The following is a 19,774-nucleotide window of genomic DNA, read 5'->3' on the forward strand; positions in this document are numbered from 1 at the left end:
CGAAACATTGCGAGACACCCGGTATAAGTCTTATTCATAGCGCAGCGCCGTAGGAATTCGCTGATGGCATTTATGGATGGAATTGGTGATTTCGTGACGGTATTGACAACGATGACGAATTAACAAAAAAAAAAAAAAACATCGCATAGTGAATAAAATCCATAATTCAGATAGACGAATGAGAAAACGAGCAAGGACGAGCTCCTCGCCGCGAGGACGACTGACAGGGAGAAGAATAAACACGCAATCTCCGTTACGTCATGATGAAAAATTCATTATCGAGCGCGATCGGAAACACGTCGGGTGCGCAAAATGGCGCATCGCGAGATCTCGCGTGTTTTACGACGAGAAGTCGAGGAGGGAAAGAGGGGACCGATCAAATTCGGAGCGGGCATTTCGCGGCGCGCCTACATTTATTTCTGGATTTCCCGGAAGTACCCTTACCTTCGACCTTTCCCGCTTGATCGGATTAACCATCTCGCTCGAATGCGCATAGACCGCAGAGGTGAACGAAAAAAAGAGTAAAGGAGTAAAAAAATAAAGGAGAGGGAGGCAGAGAGGGAGGAGGGGGAGAGGAGAGAAAGAGAAAAAGAGGAAGAAATCACTCACCCTCGTCCAAAAGACGCTCCACGTGAATGAAGACATTTGGGAAGGCAGCTAGCTGCTTCCGGTCCTTCAACAATTGTGACAGGTAGTCCGCTATACTCTGCGTCGTCGTGTTAGTATTATCACACATCGCAAATTGTACTCGGTTCCTTCAATGGCGAATGTTGGCGCGTGTTGGGCGCGCGCGGGCACGCTTAATGCAACACTCAAGGGGAGACGAGTTAGAGAGGAGCGGATCGCGACGGCGATGGTGATGGTGGCGGTGGCGGTGGCGGTAGCGGCGGCAGCGCGGTGTCGGAACGGACGGAGAACGGCGGAGTTGTTCTCTCTCCGATCACAGAAGATCACCAAACGCGCGCGGACGGGCGGAGACGTACTGACGAAGGAGCGTTTAAAAGAAAAGGAGCCAGAGCGCAAAGACGGCAAAGACGGGGAGAGAATGGTTGGGGGGAGAGGCCGGCGACACGGCGAGTAGGGGGAAGAGAGGGAGAGGACAGAGAAAGAGAGAGGAGGAAAGATAACGGGTAAGGAAAAGAAGAGGAGAGGAAAGACTGCTAAAGCGTAGAGGAACCGCGCGCGAGGTGAGGGTGGTGCGAGCGCGAAGAGGGGGGAGGTAGGAGAGAGGGGGACTGGAAGGGAGGGAGCCGGAGAGCGAGCGCGCGCGAGGGCGAGCGACACTCCTCCGAGAGAGTCGTAAAGTCGCCTCGCCTGTCGCGTACGCGTTTCGTTCCTTTTCTCTTTCCCTCTTTTCTTCTATTTTTTTTCCCCCTCAGCGATGTAATCTGGGGCTCTGCTTGATCGCTCCTATCTGCGCGTTTATCGTGCGCGATTCCTTCGATTCTCGCAGATTTAATTCCGTCACCAGGCACGTTCCCAATATCGTCTCTTCTATCTTGTTTTTTTCTTTGGACTTGGCGTTTTCGATCCTGTTCGCTGTTCCCGACGATCTCTCTTCCTCCGAAACGCGAGTCCTCACACGTCGTCACAGTCGACTATCGTGCTTTCAGGAACGCTCTCACTGGTAAACGCAAATGCGCGCTGGCTGTAGATCGCAAGAAGCGACGTGACTCGATGGGAGGAAGAGAGGGAGGGAGATACGGGCGGAGAGAGAGAGAGAGAGAGAGACAGAGCGCGTAGAGAGGCAAGAAAAGGAAGAAAACATGAGAGAGATGGAACGTCGATGATAAAGAATGCTCGACGGAGTTTCAATGAAAGAAAAATAGAGAGGAAATTGGGTGAAATAGCAGGAGAGAGAAAAAGGATTAAACATGCGTGGAGATAACGAAGTATGTCTCTTTCTCTCGCACGCTTGCACTCCTGCGAAATTAAAATCGAGGAATGCGGATCGCGAGAATTCAAAACTAAGTACACGCGCTTCGGAATTCTCAACTCTACTGATACTGCACCGCCCGTGCATGCGCGCCCGTGCCGAACCGGGCCGAGGGAGGCCGAATCGCGGCGAAAATCAGGATCGCGGGCGCATGCGCGCTCCACGCGTCGCGCTCTTCCATCCTCCTTCCCTCTTATCGCCGCGCGCCTCCTCACCCGTTGCTGCGCGTCTACCGCCCACTACCATATACAGCCTCTGCATACGCGCTAGCGCCGAGTGAGAGTGAGACAGGCGGTAAGGGACAAGAGAAAGGGAGATACACCGTGCCATACCATCGTGTCGCGGAGTTGGATAATTCAGGCCCGCGTCCGTGGGCCAACGCACCACCCGTTTCTCTCGGCGCGGGTTGCGCGTGTATTATACATGGCGTGAGGCAAATCATTTTATTTTTTTACACACACGCAACTCCTTCGCCGACAATGTTGCGAGGTGCAAATCGCGTCCGTATTTTGCGTTCCAGAATCGTTTTCCTCGATTTCGAAATCGACCGGAGTAGACCCCGCGAGATCCCCGAGGGGAAAGACCACTTCCTCCGAAATCTTTCCGATGTTCCCCGCGTCACGGGTCTCCAATTACAATTTTTAATCTTGGCTCGGGATCTCACGCGACGATATGCGCGCGCATACGAGCTGCGTACGCGGTCTCAGAATTCGTTTAACCCTTCCTATAAAATTTTCTAATATGACGAACATATTTGATCTGTTTATTTTCAAGTGTTTCGGTAAATAAGGCAATGGGGTCAAAATGTTAAAAATTAAAAACGCAATATGACAAGTGCGAAAAATGAAATATTTGCAATTATGGTCTTTTTTCCAACTGGACTTGAGAGCTTTTAAGTTGCAGCGTAAAGCTCTTTGTGCGACTTCTGATATGAATGAATAAGACGCCGATTGCTAAGATGGACGCGCTTCCTCGTCGCTTGCAAACGCGCGCGTTTCATGGAAGTGGAGAAAAATAAAAATGGGCCGTGTGTGGAGCATATCCTGAGTGCGCAACCGGCCTCTCCCAACGGAGATCGGTGCATTACATCAACGGTGCGCAACATCATTACGATCTCGGACCTCCGGCGTGCCTTAGAATGCATAATTAATAAACTCTACCTACCCGCTTGCAATATACCGCGCCGACCAAAGCGTGAACGTACAAGGTGATAGCTGCGAGCGTGTCGCCGATTCATACATTAACGACGCACGTGCTGCAAACCAACAACACTTAACTGAGATTTGCTTCTTCTCTTCTTTCTTCTGAAGAATTTTATTAATCTCAGAGACGCCTAATCTCGACGTCGCGACGTCGATATGAGATTACAACATCGCCCTCAAAGCTAGATAATTTACAGCAGTTTATGATTTCGCTCAAATTACTATCAGATTAACAATTTGTCCAATTAATGTCTTTTCTAAACGATCCAAATTAATTTTGTCTGTGTCGTCGCTCGCGTATAAGAATCATTTTAAGATTGTAAATCATTTTTTTTTTTAAGTCATTTTCTTGCGAGTTAAGATTTTTTTCTTTAATTTCAAGATTCCGAGAAGAAACGCGAGAAATGATTAATCGGTTTAACGAATGATATTGAAATTGTCGCGAGTACCGTTGCGAATTCCGGTCACGTCTCGTCATTCGGATAGAAAAATTTATTCTAGTATCGTGCCTCGCGCGCGAGGCGTGCTTTCGTTACGGGATCCAACATATGTATAAACAATTCGATTCTATAGGAGGGACACTTTGTTGCAATTTCTGTTCTATTGGATTACTGATGAAAATGCCATTACAAAGTAGTCACCGTTGACAACCAACGATTCTTACGGACGATTCCTACTCGTTCCACCACCGGTTCTTACGGACCGCTATAAAGAGAACGCGCATGGCTACATTTGCGGAACGTTCAAACGCGCGGAATAAAAGTAACGAAATCTCATTTCTTCCCTCACCTTTCTCTTTAGCCATGAAGAAGTCGGATCGAGACTTCACTCAATATTCATTACTCTATTAGTCCATTTCATTAACGAAGATTATGAAATAGATCGCAATAATAAATCAGTTGTAATTAATAAAAAATATAGAAGTTAAATGAAGCTAAATTGAAGCAATAATTGCAAGAAACCGCGCTGGCAAAATTACCAATTACCATTAATTCGAAATACAGGCGCCAAATAAGACGATAAAGAAAATCATATTTTGTGCCTTGATACTCGAAGATATGATTGTTGAATTCGCGCTAAAGTCACAACAGCTATAAATATCCGAACGATGTTTTTGAAAAAATTATTAATTATTCGAATTTAGATGCTCGAACTGGCTGGATATGCTGAACATCTTTGGTCGAATTCGTAAACTTGAACTATCGAACTATCAAAGCGCGAAACGTTTCTATTCTTAGGTCCTATTCGATCGATCACAATCGCTTATTCGACAATTCCGAAAAATGCGACGATGAAATACAGACGGAACGACAGGTCGAATTCAAGGTGTGTGATTGCCGATCGATCGACCGCGCCGATTACGCCGCCTCTTTAACGTTCTCCCACGGACTTTACCTTCTATGCCGTGTATCCAGCGCCTACACGCGCGCGCACGCACGTATGCACGCGTGCACGCACGCACGCACACGTCGGCGAATGCAAAAGTGACGTTGACGTCACGCGTCCATACATGGCCTCAACGTGAAAACCGTGTGGGTGTCGCGCGTTATAAATTACTTCGTCTTGGACTTTTTCTCTTGTTACTCCGTATCCTTCCTCCATTTCCAGTCTCAATAGCTTTTATAATCTTCGCATCGAGGAAAAAAACTATATGCATTCGTGGAATCTGACTAATTCGATGAGAAACTTGGGGGTAGCAGATAGAACAATTCAGATCGATTAAGAAAAGGCCGAATAAAGACTGAAGGCTGAAAAAACGATAGTTAAAACGAATGTTTCTAATCTTTTTCCGACGTTAAACGTAAATTGTACTTTAATTGAAGCTTGATGGCATCTCGAATGTTCTTACGTCTAGAATCGCACGCGAAAGAAAGTCATTTAGTGGGTATTCGAGTTATCGTTTACTGAAGCTATTTAGAGTAGAGTTTATTTCGCTTCGAATGTACATAAAGAAACGATGGATTCAGTCTCTGGCGAAGATTATAGATTTCAGTGATGAAATACATCGAAAAGGGATACAGAAATCATGGGTCAGGGCAATGTAATTTTTGCTGCAATTTCGAAACTTATTATAATAGAAGATTATTATGTATATTATCGTTAGAAATAATGCTTATGACAGCGACTAAGAAGTTTTGCCATTCTAAACTTGCTTCGAAAGCGCAGGCTATTCTCTAGCAATTGATCCAGGTTGCTATGCTATCGATCCTCAGATTACCATACCGGAATGTATTAATATCGTTAAATTGATCCCTAATGATGTGTCGCCATCGTACACCATTGTCTATCATCTGCGTCTCTAAGATGCGCGAGAATGACTTATCTGCTGAATTGTCGATTGTCTTGCCTACGTTTGCCTGCCTGACGAAAGGTCTTGGTACGTTTCAACCGTTTTGCCGAACTCGGATCGTTTATATTTTTAAAATGACCATAACCGCCTCCGCCGAGCCTTTTTCGTGGTCGTGAAGATTTACTGATTCCCACTTCTGTTAATTAAACAAGAAAAATGGAATTAAACAAGAAAAAAATAAGTTGAAAACTTGATAAACTAGTAATGCATATTTTTTTAAATAACTAAAAAACATGAAGACTAATTTGAAAAAAAAAATAATTAATTTACGCGCTAAATGAAATGATAAATATAAATAATATCATTTTCTTTCTACAAGTTATTGATAGAAAAATACGAATGAATATTTAAGGTTTAGTTAAGATATTTACAATTAATGTCTTTATTAATATAATATGACTTTTATCAATTAATTCTAAAAGACTTACTCAAGTCTACTGCTGGTGGTACAATAAATCCGAACGATTTGGCCACTTTCGCCAGATCCAGAGTCTCTATATCAAAAACTTGCTTCAAATGATGCGAATCATATGCTCTGACATAATTTTTGAATGCCTCCTTTGCCGACTGATGTAAAAAGTAATTCTTTGATATCAATTTTTCAAGCTGAAGAAGAAAATAATTTTTATCGATATCGTTTTTGAAATATTTTTATTAAATTTATATTGAATTGCATATCTCTCGATTTTTCTGCTAAAGCTTATATGAATATTTATACATGTTAGTTTCGGCTTAAATACTATTAAAATTAACGATCTAAACGAAAAAATATTCAAAGAATAAATTTTAAAGAGAGAATTATGCACATACCTGTAATTGTATGTCAGCTATTTTATTCCAAGAAAATTCGTATTCATTCACAGGTACACGAGCTTCCTTGAGATAACGAAGGAAACCAAGCTCTTCTGGTCGCAATATTAGCAAGGCATGGCCGCTGCTGCCCTTTCCACGAGCGGTTCGACCAACTCGATGGATGTATTCCTAAAAATTACAATACAAATTTCGTATTAAGAATTGATACATTTATTAATTGCAAATCCGTATTTATTATTGGGAAGACTTATCTTCTACTTCTTTTAATTCGCAAACAAAATAATATGACAATCCCTACCTTGGGATCATCTGGTGGATCGTATTGCACGATCCAATCAACATCGGGTATATCCAGACCTCTCGCGGCCACGTCAGTGCAAAGCAAAATTCCCGAAGAGGCATTGCAAAATTGATAGAAGGTCGTAGTTCTTTTCATCTGTTTCTGTTTACCCTGCAAACGAAAGTGTGAACGTTAAATTAGGAGTCTACAGAAATATCATGATTTTAAATAACATTGGGAAGAATTTAGTAACGTACATGTATACTCATTACTGGTAAATCAATATAATTCAGAAGTTCGTGGTGAAATTTAACAGACATGCAAGAACTGAAAAAAACCATCATTTTCTTCTTCCTGTTTTTCTTTAAAAACGTGAAGAGAAGTAAGAATCTTTTCTCGCTCGGACATATTACGTAACCTTGCTGTAAACCCTCCACTGTCGCCATTTCTTTGTCATCATCGACTCCTACATATATGGGTTCTTTCTTAAGTGCTAAAGTTGTTATCGCCGCTACCTTTTGCGTCTGCGTTGCGCTGAAAAGCATAGTTTGTCGACGCTCTGTAATAATAACTTATATAATAACAGGAAAAAAGTCTTGATTTTGATAAAAAGGCAATGCGTTATTAACTTGGAAGAATGTTGATAATTTGCTTCAATTCTTCTTCGTATCCGATATCCAGAATACGATCGGCTTCGTCAATGACCAGACATTGAAGATTTTTGTACAAGAAATCGGGTGTGTTTTGCAAATGATCTAATAATCGTCCCGGCGTCGCCACGATAATATTAATTCCTTTTTCAAGTTTCTGCGCTTCAGTTTGCCTACTGGCACCACCCATCAGCAGACCATATGTATGATAATGATATTTCATCAATTCCTTCAAAACTCCAAAAGTTTGCATAGACAATTCTCTCGTGGGAGACATAATAATGCAACCGGTACCTGCAAATAGTCACTCATTAAATCCTTTTTCCTGTTAAATGATCGAAAATTTCTTTTTATAATAATTTTTATCTCTATATAAAAGGCAAAAATTATAGTCATTAAATATTCAAAAATTATAGTCATTAAATATTCCATTATATATATCCACTATTAAATATATTAAAACAGAAAAAAGTTTATAAAAACATTTACAGACAAAGTGTTGTACTAGATAAAGTGTTATACTAGAAATATATAGATATATATAAGAAAAGTATTAATCATGCTGGATCTTGATGCCTAATAATTACTTTCCTTTTTTTAATTATTATATTTGCATAACAATCATTCAAATATATATACATATTTGAATGACTCTTGATATTTTGTTTTTATATAAGAATAAATTCATAAATAATATTCATATTAAACTATATATAGATATTCTTTGCATCATATTTACCATTACGGGGCATGAACTTCAACTTGTAAATCAATTCAATGGCAGGGATTAAAAATGCCAAGGTTTTGCCAGATCCAGTTTTAGCAGCACCAACCAAATCTCTCCCTTCTAAAAGGGGTGGAATAGCCTTCGCTTGTATCTCAGTCATATTTGTAAAACCCATATCCTTTATCGCCTTTAGCGTATTTTCACATACTTTTTCGCTCAATACCGAGAAACTGGTATCATTTGTCGCTTCAAAACCTATAGCTGTGCCAGGTACTAAAATATAAATGAACATATTGTTAGACAGGACTCAAATATCATTTATATAATTATATTAAAAATACAACTCTCAAACATACAACTCTCAGTAACCAGGAGTTTCTTGGTTACCTCATACTTTTCTGCTTCTTTTGATATTTTTAATTTCTTCTTTTCTAAAAACAATATTTAAATTAATAATTGTATAATAAGATAGAAAATGCAAATATAATAAACTCTTGAATGATATTGGATTTTTAATAAAAAATTCTTATGATATATATTAATGATAAATATTAAAATAATTAAAATATGAAATATTAAAATAAGTAAAAAATAATTTACAGAAATAAAGATAATTTATACTAACTTTTTGGAGAAATTTTTTCCATGTTTTGCTGACTTATCTCAGATATTTTTTCTAGTTCAGTCACATCTGTATGATAGAAATTTTATTTAAAATAAATAATGGCAAGAAATACATGTTAAAAAACGTAAATCAATACTAAAAAAATCTACTACATAATTAAGATTAAGATTAAGATTAAGTCATATCTGTATAATGATCTATATAATGATTATTTTTTAAGTCAAATGTGCATTTTGAAAACAATGATTGATACAAATAAAATTGATAATATTGGTAGTTATTTATGTAATGTTGTAATTCACTATTTTCAAAAGGCTTACAATTTCATTGATCCAATTCCATTTGATCCCGGTATATTTCTATTTCACAGAACTTAACCTCACAGATCGGATGTTCTTACCTTTTTGCTTCTCTTGGCGTTTCAGTATCGTTAATTTTGTTTTCTCTCGTTTCTTAATTTTTCGCATTAACACTTTCTCGGGCACGGACATCTTTTCATACGTTGTGAAACAATATCATCGTCACTTTAAAAAATTGTTTGCTGCGATCCATGCATTAACGCAGAAAATCGGAGCCATACCATCAAAGCGAGCTAGCGAGCACGTGGTCGTTACTCCTCTCTGAATGGCCAAGATTCACACAAGCAATACAAGTCAAAAAAAAAAACACAAACCTGTGCTAAAAGCTTGTGATCGGTATAACCATAAACATAAAAAACAACTAGTTTGTATGTACATTGTGTACAAAATATTTGCAATGCTTTTTTTTACAAGTTTAGGAATAGCATATTTAAATTTCGAATGCATATTACTGTCTTCGTTCATACGCAAATGTTATGATACTAAAAAAAATTGTTTATACAACGAATATAGCAATGTACATGTACAAATTAAATAATGAGTTCTGCGAGTATTACAAACAATAAATATAACATTAAATTCATCAAAATGTATTCATCTAAATGTATAGTACAGTACGTACGCACGCACGCACGCGCACACGCATACAACAAATCTGAATCTTTTTAAATTTCTGATTTGAGATGAATAGAAATATGATAAAAATTATATTGTATATAACAGAAAAATTTGTATTTATATAATTTACATAAATCTGATTCATCTCTTAAACTTACATTCCAACGATAATTACAATTTTTATCAGTTTTATATATTTAAAAATATATATGTATAAATAAACAGGAATTTTCGGATTACATGAACTTATATTCAAATAGTGGCTCTATGTGGACGAAGTTGAGAATGAAGTTACAAATAATTTGACATATCAAATACATATATATACTTTTTATTCTTATGTAAAAATGCGTAGACACCGAGGACCGAATGATAATATTAGGGGGGTATTAAAAATATTATATTATATATACTATTATTATAGTTATATAGTTATTATAGTATTATCTCAATACATACATACATATATATGATTGCAACATAGATTTTATTATGTAATCTCTATTTTTTTTTTATTTTGTAAGTGATAATCAGCATACTCAGCCACTTGAAATATTATTTAGCTATTTTATATATATATATATATATATATATATATATATATATATATACATATGAATACATATATATGTATACATATGAAATATATATATTTACATAAATTTAATCGTAAAATAAAATTATTCATCTATAATATTATTAGCAAAAACAAATGCTTATATGAACTGTATAAGTATGTAAGATATCTAAGTAATTCATTATTTAATGCTGTTAATTAATAAAAAAAAGAAAAATTTTATAGAACATGCATAATTTGTTACCTGATACAGCACAATATATATCTCTCACACACACACACACACGCACACTGTGTGTGTGTGTGTGTGTGTGTGTGTGTGTGTGTAAAATTATGTATATAATGTATATGTATGTATATATATATATATATTATACACACACACACACACACACACTACATAATTTACATATATATGTATATAATATATAAAAAAATTATCTAGTTATATGTGATTATATAATTATTTGTATACACTGTGTTTCATTGAATCTCTTTTGCAGAAAGACATAGAAGTCAAGTGTGTATTTCTCTTGCTCATTTGGAGATATGCAGCAGGAGATGACACAAGCTTCTGCACTTAAAGACTAGATGAATGAAACGCAGTGTACATGTCTAGAATAAAGTATTAATTTAATTATTAACTTGATCTATCTGCAGCCATCGTTGAAAAAGAGTAAGATCGATATTTAAACTGCCTCGATCATAAATTCTCGAAATATAAACATCCAATTTTAAACGAAATACATCGGTGATTCCGGCATTTTCATTTCTAATATTTTTTGTTGTGCTTCCAAATTACTCAAATTAATTGGAACCCTGCGAATGAAAATATTGTTTTACAGACCGTGACTATAAAGCAAGATGAACTACTGTTGATTCGTACTGTGATTAATTACTAACCCTTGTATTAAGGCTCTTCCACGATAAGCTCCTAAATGAGCATAATAAGTTGGCGTCGGATAGCTCACTGATCTTGTACAGCGAGCATACATATGACAAAGAAAATAGGTCATTTCCTCGATATCATCTTCGCTAAATCCAGATTCGTTGCATATGCATCTGTACTTTGTAGGTCTTGCTGTACCCTATATTTTACAACAAAATCATCATTATGTCAAATAAATTTCATTTGATAGAAGAAATATATATTTTCATGATGCATATATATATATTAATATTTCTTAGGATGAAATACTGAATATGGTTTGCGAGTTACATATATGTCGCGAAGCATTGTTAATGCCAATGTTTCATAAACATTGCAATTTATTTCAATCACAGTGGAAAACAACCTAATACAGACATCAAATATGGTTCATAACATGATGATAATCTACAAATGATTATATAATTTGGAAAAAGATACTTGTGAAAGAGATAATGAATTATTGAGTTGCAATTATTATACATTAACTATTGCTAATTATGATTATTGTAAAATTTTTACATTGATAAATATTTCTTTATATTTACAATTATATAAACAAAATGTATTTTTGTAATTAATCATTTTACCTGAATAGACGCATGTGATGTGAGATAAAAATCGATGTGATCCGGATGAGTAATTGTTGTATCAACAATTGTGCCCGCTTTTACGTTTCCATGTTTATCATCTGTCTCATTTGGATTTGTAGGAAAGAAACGGATATGATGTCTCTTTTGAACAATCAAACAGTTAACTTGAATATTGCCTCTGTTAAATGTTCTGCATGCTTTTTTAATAGCTGTTATTTCGTGATACATGACTTGTGGGAGTTGTCCCTCGCTAACTCCATCTCTAGATATTAAAATATAAATATTAAATTGTAAATATAAACAAAAAATTAAAATTTTAATCATTCTCATACAATTCACATACAAATATGCATATAAAATTAAACTTCTTTTTATTCAATTAAAATAGAATTTTTAAAACATATTTGAAAATGTATCTTTTAATAGTTCGTATAACACTGAACATTACTATAATACATACCGATAATAAATAATTTTTTTCGGTGGACGCGATGTTTTTTTCTCATACATCATAAGTTGTTCTAGTATTATATTTTCCAAATCGTCAATCATTTCTTGTTTAGGTGGTTGAAGCCGAAGTGCAATATTATATTGAAAGGTAGAAGTATCAATACTAGTAGCGACCTAAATTAATGTATTTTTTTAAATAATATGTATCTATGTAAAGGAAAGTTAGCGTGTTTACTGAATATACAAACTGCTGCTATAGATGGTATATTTTGAGCATCAGGAGATGGATGAGTCACATCAGCACCAATGAGCATAGCATTCTGTAGAGAGCTTGGTCTAAAAGAAAAAAAAAAAAGAAATAATTTTAAAATATTCATATTATCACTCTTATATAAAAAAAAAAAATTATTTTAAATACAAATTTAAAATAAACCAATTATGAATTGCATCTATTATTTGAGATAATCTTAAAATAAGAACAAAGTATAATTACTGATCTTAATCAATATTATAATAAGTATTTCTGTACTAAACTAGTAAAATACAAATATTAAAATCTCTTACATTTGGCTTAACATATGGTTAATACCATTTAATTTGGAATTTATTTTTAAAAGAATGTTCTTTACAGTTGTAGGATTACTTCTTTGCAAAGTCTTCAGCTTCATGCATTGTGTAAGAACACCCACTCTCAACTCAGTAATCTGTTTTACTATGCCTGAAAGATAAATTATATTACATCAATTTTATCAAACTAAAAAACAATAATGTACTTACCATATAATTCATTTGTAAAATCTGGTATAATAACTATTATCAATTTTAGATTATTTTTTTGTTGAAAATAGCGAATGATTTCGTTTTTATCAATGGGTCTCGTTGCAATGAACTGAAAGGGACGTACAGGATCTCCAATCTGCATACCAAGATAAGAAGCTAAAAAAAATATAACAATTTATGTAATATAATGTAAACGTAATTTATGTAAAATATGTAATTCAATATTACAAATCATTAATTATTTAAATGAATTGCAAATTATACCACAATTTTCACTCAATTGCAATAATTAACAAATTATTGCAATTAATAAATGCACTTCTTAAAAAGTTTCAATAAAATACATTTAAGTTATAATCTAAATATTTTTTTCATATATAATCTAAATATTTTTTTCATTTTATTAACCTTGCTGTTTTAAATCTTTTACGAAATCGTCCATGCGAGGATGAATATTGGATATTCCACTCAAATTAAAAATAGTCCATGAGGAAGGTTCCAAATTTTTAGCTCGATTAAATACTTGTGCTTGCCATGTTCCTTTCCATACTCTCTCTGTACGTTCAGCATATTTCAATGTCGGAGGCGTTAAGATTCTAGCTTGTACCCGTTCCATTTCTGGATTGATTGATAAATGAAACTCATTTCTCATAACGGGACTATCATTTACTCCAATTCTCTGAAACTACAAACATATGACATAATAAATAACATTATAATATAACATCATATTCAATAATAATAATAAAATCTCTACCGCTTCTTCTATCCTCTTTTTACGGTCAGGCGCACGTACTGCTGCCATTTTAATCATCTTTGCAGTTTGTTGTTCATCCAGCTTTTTGTTATAGTTTTGTTTAGATATAATAGTACATAACTATAAATATATAAAAAAAATGTTTAATTTGTCTTAATTTGTCACTTGTTTAGCAAATATACGTACTTCGGCAGGCAGATAAATATTTTTATTGCTGACTTTGCCCACTAAGACAACAGGCAAATTAGGATAACATATTTTATAGTTTTTTCTTTTTCTAAAATATTCATATATAGAAATGAAATGGCTTGAGTTATCTTCTGAAAATTTATACGACATAGAAGTTTCTGTGCTTAATTCCTGTATACGGTACGTCCGTTTCGTATTCCGTACATTGGGTATTTCATAGATAATTTTTAGACCCTTCAGGAATCTATTCAATTTACTCATAATTATACTATTTATATTCTCTGCAGTAAGCTGATTTTTATCAACATGTGCAAATTCAGCCATACATGCAAGGACAGTCTGATTAGTAGGAAATCCTTTATGAGAAACTAAATAAAATACAAGAATATATATTATTATTACATACAAAGCTATTTAACATAGATACAGTTTTTAATAAAAAAATCATTAAATCGTAAAAAATCTAAAAGCATCATTTATACTTTGTATACAATCATGTTTACATGAAAGTATTAATATAAACATTACTGAATGAATACTTTACCATCTATATTTAAATATGGATTCCAGCCAGCTATACCAGATTGAAATCCACCTTGCCCTAAGGACAAGCCATTACCTAATTCATATCGACTTGGTACTACCCAGAACAATGATCTTCCAACCTATAACATATATATTATCATGATTATCTTATATTTAAATAAATTGCCTCTATTGAACCTATATTTTTTTCATGAAATATAAACAATGAATATTAAGAAATGTAAAAATATTAAAGAATACATTCAAATAATATGCTAATACTTCTTTAAAAACAAATATGCAATTATGTTTCCAAAAATTAACTTGTTTACAATTGTATAAAAACTGCAAAAATTACTTATAAATTGACAAAATTGCTATTAATTACTTACGCTAAAATTTTGTAATTCCGATTGATGACGCATGATGATATCCAAAACTTGTACACCGATTTGATGTGTGGGGTTCAAATTAATACCAGGTCTCAAGTTTTGTAGCCATTTAAGATCAATCACTTCTTTTCTTTTCAGGGTAATTTTAAACAATTTTGTTCGTTGTGTATGTTCTTCTTGAATCTCAATATCGGCTGATATCTATATGGAATAAAATTGTTTTCAAAAATTTTATAAACAATTTATTCTTCAAAGTTTATGCTTATTATGAAATTCAATTTTAAACAATATTATAAAACTTATTGTAATAATTATATTAATATATGCAAGCGATTTATTTACTTCATCAAAAGGAAGATTTTTGGCACTGTATGCATTTTTGTTTCCATCAAATGCTGGATATCTATTCTTACAATGTTCAATTCTGAATTTTTCAAAAATAGTTCTCTGTAAGGCTTTAGGGAGTTTTTTTGGTTGTGTTGTAGATTCTGATGACGCTTTTGATAAGGCCTCTTTTTTCTTATCTACCTTAGGTTGAATGTCAACATCATAATGAACTGCAGTGGATATAAAATTTTTATCAAATATAATTTTAAACATATTTGTCCACACTGTAATCGGTGTCCCTTTTAATCCTGCTTGACGAGGATTTTTCCTTTTTGGTATCATAGCATAAAATTCCTTCTGATAATCAATTCCTTTCTCCTTATTTTTCTTTGATAATGAGAGTTCTTCCAAACCAGTCTAAAAAAAGGAATGGCAATTTAAAAAACTGTTTTCTGAATTGGTAGGAGATTATAATATGTATTATAGTAGAGATTGTAGTATGTATTATAGTTTTTTATGATTTTAGTGTATATTCATATGTCATTATATATTATACTCATATATGTATAAATATGTAAAAATAATTATTATAATATATATTAATTATATGACTATTTATACCTCAACCAATTCAGCACTTGTTGATGGTTGCTGTTGTACATTTTTATCTATTGCCTGCACTTGATCACCAGAACCACCAACTACAAAAAAAAAACAGAGAAACATGATCACTATGTGTACACACACACACATACATATACACATATACACGCGCGCGCGCGCGCGCGCGCACCACTGTAATATTTATAGAAAAATTAAAATATATAAAAAAAAATAATAAAATGTCAAATATTTAATTTTTATGTATCCTCTCATATAAAATATAAGATATATGTACTTTTCAATTGAAATATTTATATAAAATAATAGGATTATCTTCTTCTATGTAAACCTATCAATGTATTAATAACATAGCAATTTTAGTCTTTTTTTTTAAATATAAAAATATAACTTATACTGATTTATATATATATATAAATGAATTGACAGCAGACTCTACTTTTTTATTTTTATATTTTTCGATTGTTGCCTCAATGTTGTAATGTTCACGTTTATGTTTATGTTCATGTTTTTATGTTCTTGCTGAATTTATAAAACAGTTTCATTATTATTTGCATACATACAAATTAAAAATTTTAAGCCGAATAGCATAATCACGGATATAAAAATATTCAGAATATTCTGATGTTATCTTTATTGTTTATTTATAACATTTTTACTTGATGCTTTTTGTTGGCACTACTATACCTTGTTGCTGTAACTGATCCTGAGATGTTTGCTGTTGTAGTTGGCTCTGCTGTAATTGCTGTTGGTACTGTTGTGATATAGCTGGTTGTACTGGAGATAATCCTACTTGCTGTTGTTGTATGTAACTCTGTGGAACTTGTTGTTGTAAACCCCACCATGCTGGTTGTTGTTGATTCCATGCTGCTTGATGTTGTTGCTGTTGCCATTGTGATTGTGGGGCCGATGTTCCTTGTTGCTGTTGTCGTTGTGGACCCCATGCTCCTTGTTGCTGTGATACAGGTGGTGGAGCTTGTTGTTGTTGTGGCCGTGCACCCCATGCTACTGGTTGCTGTGATACAGGTGGTGGAGCTTGTTGTTGTTGTAGCCGTGGACCTTGTGCTCCTTGTTGCTGTGATATAGATGATGGGATTTGTTGCTGTTGTGGCTGTAAACCCCATGCTCCTTGCTGCTGTGATACAGGTGGTGGAGCTTGTTGTTGTTGTTGTGGCCGTGCACCCCATGCTACTGGTTGCTGTGATACAGGTGGTGGAGCTTGTTGTTGTTGTAGCCGTGGACCTTGTGCTCCTTGTTGCTGTGATATAGATGATGGGATTTGTTGCTGTTGTGGCTGTAAACCCCATGCTCCTTGCTGCTGTGATACAGGTGGTGGAGCTTGTTGTTGTTGTTGTTGTGGTCGTGCACCCCATGCTACTGGTTGCTGCGATACGGATGGTGCTTGTTGTTGTTGTAGCCGTGGACCTTGTGCTCCTTGTTGCTGTGATACAGGTGGTGGAGTTTGTTGTTGTTGTGGCCGTGCACCCCATGCTACTGGTTGCTGTGATACAGGTGGTGGAGCTTGTTGTTGTTGTAGCCGTGGACCTTGTGCTCCTTGTTGCTGTGATATAGATGATGGGATTTGTTGCTGTTGTGGCTGTAAACCCCATGCTCCTTGCTGCTGTGATACAGGTGGTGGAGCTTGTTGTTGTTGTTGTGGCCGTGCACCCCATGCTACTGGTTGCTGTGATACAGGTGGTGGAGCTTGTTGTTGTTGTTGTGGCCGTGGACCCCATGTTCCTTGTTGCTGCGATACGGATGGTGATGTTTGTTGCTGTTGTGGCCGTGGACTTAATGCTCCTTGTTGTTGTGATACAGACGATGGTACTTGCTGTGGTCGTGGGGCCCTCATTGCTCCTTGCTGCTGTGATACTTGCTCGTGTTGTTGTTGTCGAGTGGCCCATGCTCCTTGCAATTTTGGTGCAGCTGGTGCAGCCGATGATACTTGCTGCCTTTGTTGTTGTGATAAGTCCGATGTTGTTTGCTTTTGATGTGCTTGTGATGTACTTGGTGATACTTCATGTTGCAAAGAAGTTTGTTCTTTCTGCTGTAAAGTCTGTTGTTGTGATTTCTCTTCAGAAGCATCTTTTGAAGTTGATGCATCTGTTGTCTTCTTCTTTTTTCCTATAATTTATATAAATCTTTTATTAAAGATATTATTACATTTAAAAAATCTGTACAGATCAAATCTCAAGATTGTAGCATAGAATCATTTTATAGCAAAATTTTTAATTAAAAATTGACTATGAAAATGTTAAAGATCTACTTTTTATTTGAAATAAATAAGTTAATTTTTAATTGTATTATGCATACTTTCTTTACTAAAATATTAAACATTACAGGAGAAAGAAATAAAGAAAATAAAAAAACTTCAATGTTACCTGAAAAAATTTAATATCTTAAATTTATCCAATAAATTCTAGTATATACACTTTAAGCATAATTTATTGTTTGTAACCTTGAGATTATTGTTATCATAACTTTTGAATATATAAATGTATTCCTAGAAATATAGGTATCCCTTTATTTGTCATTACTTTGACTTTGCATTTTCTGACTTATGACTGGTATGTATAATGATATCTATGTCAGTAATCAATAATTGTGATAATAGAATAACTATTTCACACATTTTAGTTTATAAAATAATATCAATAATACAAATATATATTACATTAGTTTAAATATACAGATATATACAATAGGCAGTTTGACGCATTTTAAGTTCTACACATAATGGAAGAAATATTAGAAACAGGAAATATTAAATTTTGGAAATAAAAATTTGGAATAAAGATTAAACATAATGCATAATGGAAAGTATAAGATATAGCCATATCCATTGGGCTTTACATTTAATCTTTATTCCAAATTGTTTCAAAAATTAATATTCATTCCTGTTTCTGATATTTCCTTCCTTTGTATGCAGAGTCTAACTATTCGACTCGCTGTCAACTTGACTTTTAACTGAAATTACAGACATTCATCGTAAATAGAAAGATATTCGTGTAAATCGATAACCTTGACTTATATATATTTATCATCTTTCCTCGATACAAATACTTGGAATAATGAAAAATAATCAAATATTATTGATATATTAATTATTATCAATTATTAATATAAAAACGATCACCGATCAGATGATGCAATCCTGAGATTGAAAAATATTGAATATAAATAGATTGAAAAAAATTTGTTCTAAAACAATTACGCATATTTTTGCATACCCTTTCTCGGCATCCTGTCTTAAATCTTATCCGATGAAGTTCACAACACTTGTGACTTATATCACTTTCTGATGTTGCCGAGTAATTTCCACTACTTGCAATGATCAGTTTGGATTCTTGGATCAACGATGATCAATTTCAACTATGCCGTAGTAATCAAGATATCAAACTGCTCCCGTTCTGCCTGGTACGGAACTCTATCCTCGAATGTCGCGAAGCTCTATAATGCCACGTACGCAGAAAGTACTGGAAATTCCTGGTGGGAATTCCCTGGATTTTATAAAAAAACACAAATATTCAATCAGGTTAACAAATCACATGGATCTATGGATCATTAACATAGGTTTGTATCTTTGTATCTGAACTTTCTGCACGGAAAATATTCTTTTTGAAAATTCTTTTTGATTGATGTCAGTTATTAAAAACTAATTTGATAATTTCTAATTGGCTGTAAATTATGATTTATTTGTGTAAAATGTAATATTTTTGAACAATAATTAAGTAATACTTGTAATTAATAATTAGAAAAAAGTAGATTAGGAATTATCAGTCTTAAGTTTTGCAGTTGGCGGTACTTGAATCGATCGATGAAAGGATTGTTCTTTTTAACTGAACTTTTTGCATCATTTATCTTTCTTCTTTCTCTCATCAATGTAGCGAAAAAAAAAGAAAAGATAAAAGGTGGCTAAAAAGATCAAACTTAAGTCTCGGTCCACAATAGATATTTAATCTTTAAGCCCTAAGAAATTGATCAATCAATTATTTTATTCATATTTGATTATGATTGGTCAATTTCTTACTTCTTAAAGCTTAAATCACTTATTGTGGATCGACACTAAAGTCGA

General features: G+C 34.3%; 3 protein-coding genes across 12 annotated transcripts in view; all 3 read right to left on the reverse strand.

The window, feature by feature from the left end:
- how (protein held out wings) overlaps positions 1 to 2,015 on the reverse strand; it is a 36,775-nt gene extending 34,760 nt beyond the window's left edge. For 3 of the 8 annotated variants that reach the window (XM_011635521.3, XM_011635520.3, XM_011635522.3), the window contains exon 1: positions 610 to 2,014. In XM_011635521.3, coding sequence (XP_011633823.1) covers positions 610 to 736 — 127 coding nt within the window. In that variant the 5' untranslated portion in view covers positions 737 to 2,014. Of the gene's footprint in view, positions 1 to 609 lie in introns of all 8 variants that reach the window. The other 5 variants (XM_089077000.1, XM_011635523.3, XM_011635524.3 and 2 more) reach the window with 2 other exon arrangements.
- A 3,032-nt stretch (positions 2,016 to 5,047) lies between these two features.
- Positions 5,048 to 9,355, reverse strand: pit (probable ATP-dependent RNA helicase pitchoune). 2 transcript variants are annotated; one of them, XM_089076819.1, is made up of 10 exons: positions 8,984 to 9,355; positions 8,584 to 8,649; positions 8,315 to 8,389; positions 7,971 to 8,231; positions 7,211 to 7,525; positions 6,839 to 7,140; positions 6,600 to 6,752; positions 6,299 to 6,469; positions 5,917 to 6,094; positions 5,048 to 5,624 (listed from the first exon to the last, which is right to left on the reverse strand). In XM_089076819.1, the coding sequence occupies exons 1-10, from the start codon at positions 9,072 to 9,074 to the stop codon at positions 5,458 to 5,460; spliced, it is 1,779 nt and encodes a 592-aa protein (XP_088932945.1). In that variant the 5' UTR covers positions 9,075 to 9,355; the 3' UTR covers positions 5,048 to 5,457. The 2 variants fall into 2 exon arrangements, with proteins under 2 accessions (XP_088932945.1, XP_088932953.1); XM_089076827.1 differs by lacking the exon at positions 8,584 to 8,649.
- A 156-nt stretch (positions 9,356 to 9,511) lies between these two features.
- On the reverse strand, positions 9,512 to 19,189 carry AGO2 (Argonaute 2). 2 transcript variants are annotated; one of them, XM_089076664.1, is made up of 17 exons: positions 18,930 to 19,189; positions 17,404 to 17,823; positions 16,387 to 17,343; positions 15,700 to 15,779; positions 15,094 to 15,495; positions 14,752 to 14,952; positions 14,379 to 14,499; positions 13,832 to 14,202; positions 13,646 to 13,765; positions 13,297 to 13,573; positions 12,886 to 13,044; positions 12,673 to 12,826; positions 12,357 to 12,444; positions 12,119 to 12,282; positions 11,656 to 11,920; positions 11,041 to 11,225; positions 9,512 to 10,956 (listed from the first exon to the last, which is right to left on the reverse strand). In XM_089076664.1, the coding sequence occupies exons 1-17, from the start codon at positions 18,940 to 18,942 to the stop codon at positions 10,872 to 10,874; spliced, it is 4,062 nt and encodes a 1,353-aa protein (XP_088932790.1). In that variant the 5' UTR covers positions 18,943 to 19,189; the 3' UTR covers positions 9,512 to 10,871. The 2 variants fall into 2 exon arrangements, with proteins under 2 accessions (XP_088932790.1, XP_088932785.1); XM_089076659.1 differs by having other exon boundaries at positions 16,387 to 17,823.
- Positions 19,190 to 19,774: the final 585 nt, after the last annotated feature.

Source organism: Pogonomyrmex barbatus, unplaced genomic scaffold, assembly GCF_055798465.1.
Source record: "Pogonomyrmex barbatus isolate J1 unplaced genomic scaffold, ASM5579846v1 scaffold1, whole genome shotgun sequence".
Classification (NCBI taxonomy): Eukaryota; Metazoa; Arthropoda; class Insecta; order Hymenoptera; family Formicidae; genus Pogonomyrmex; species Pogonomyrmex barbatus.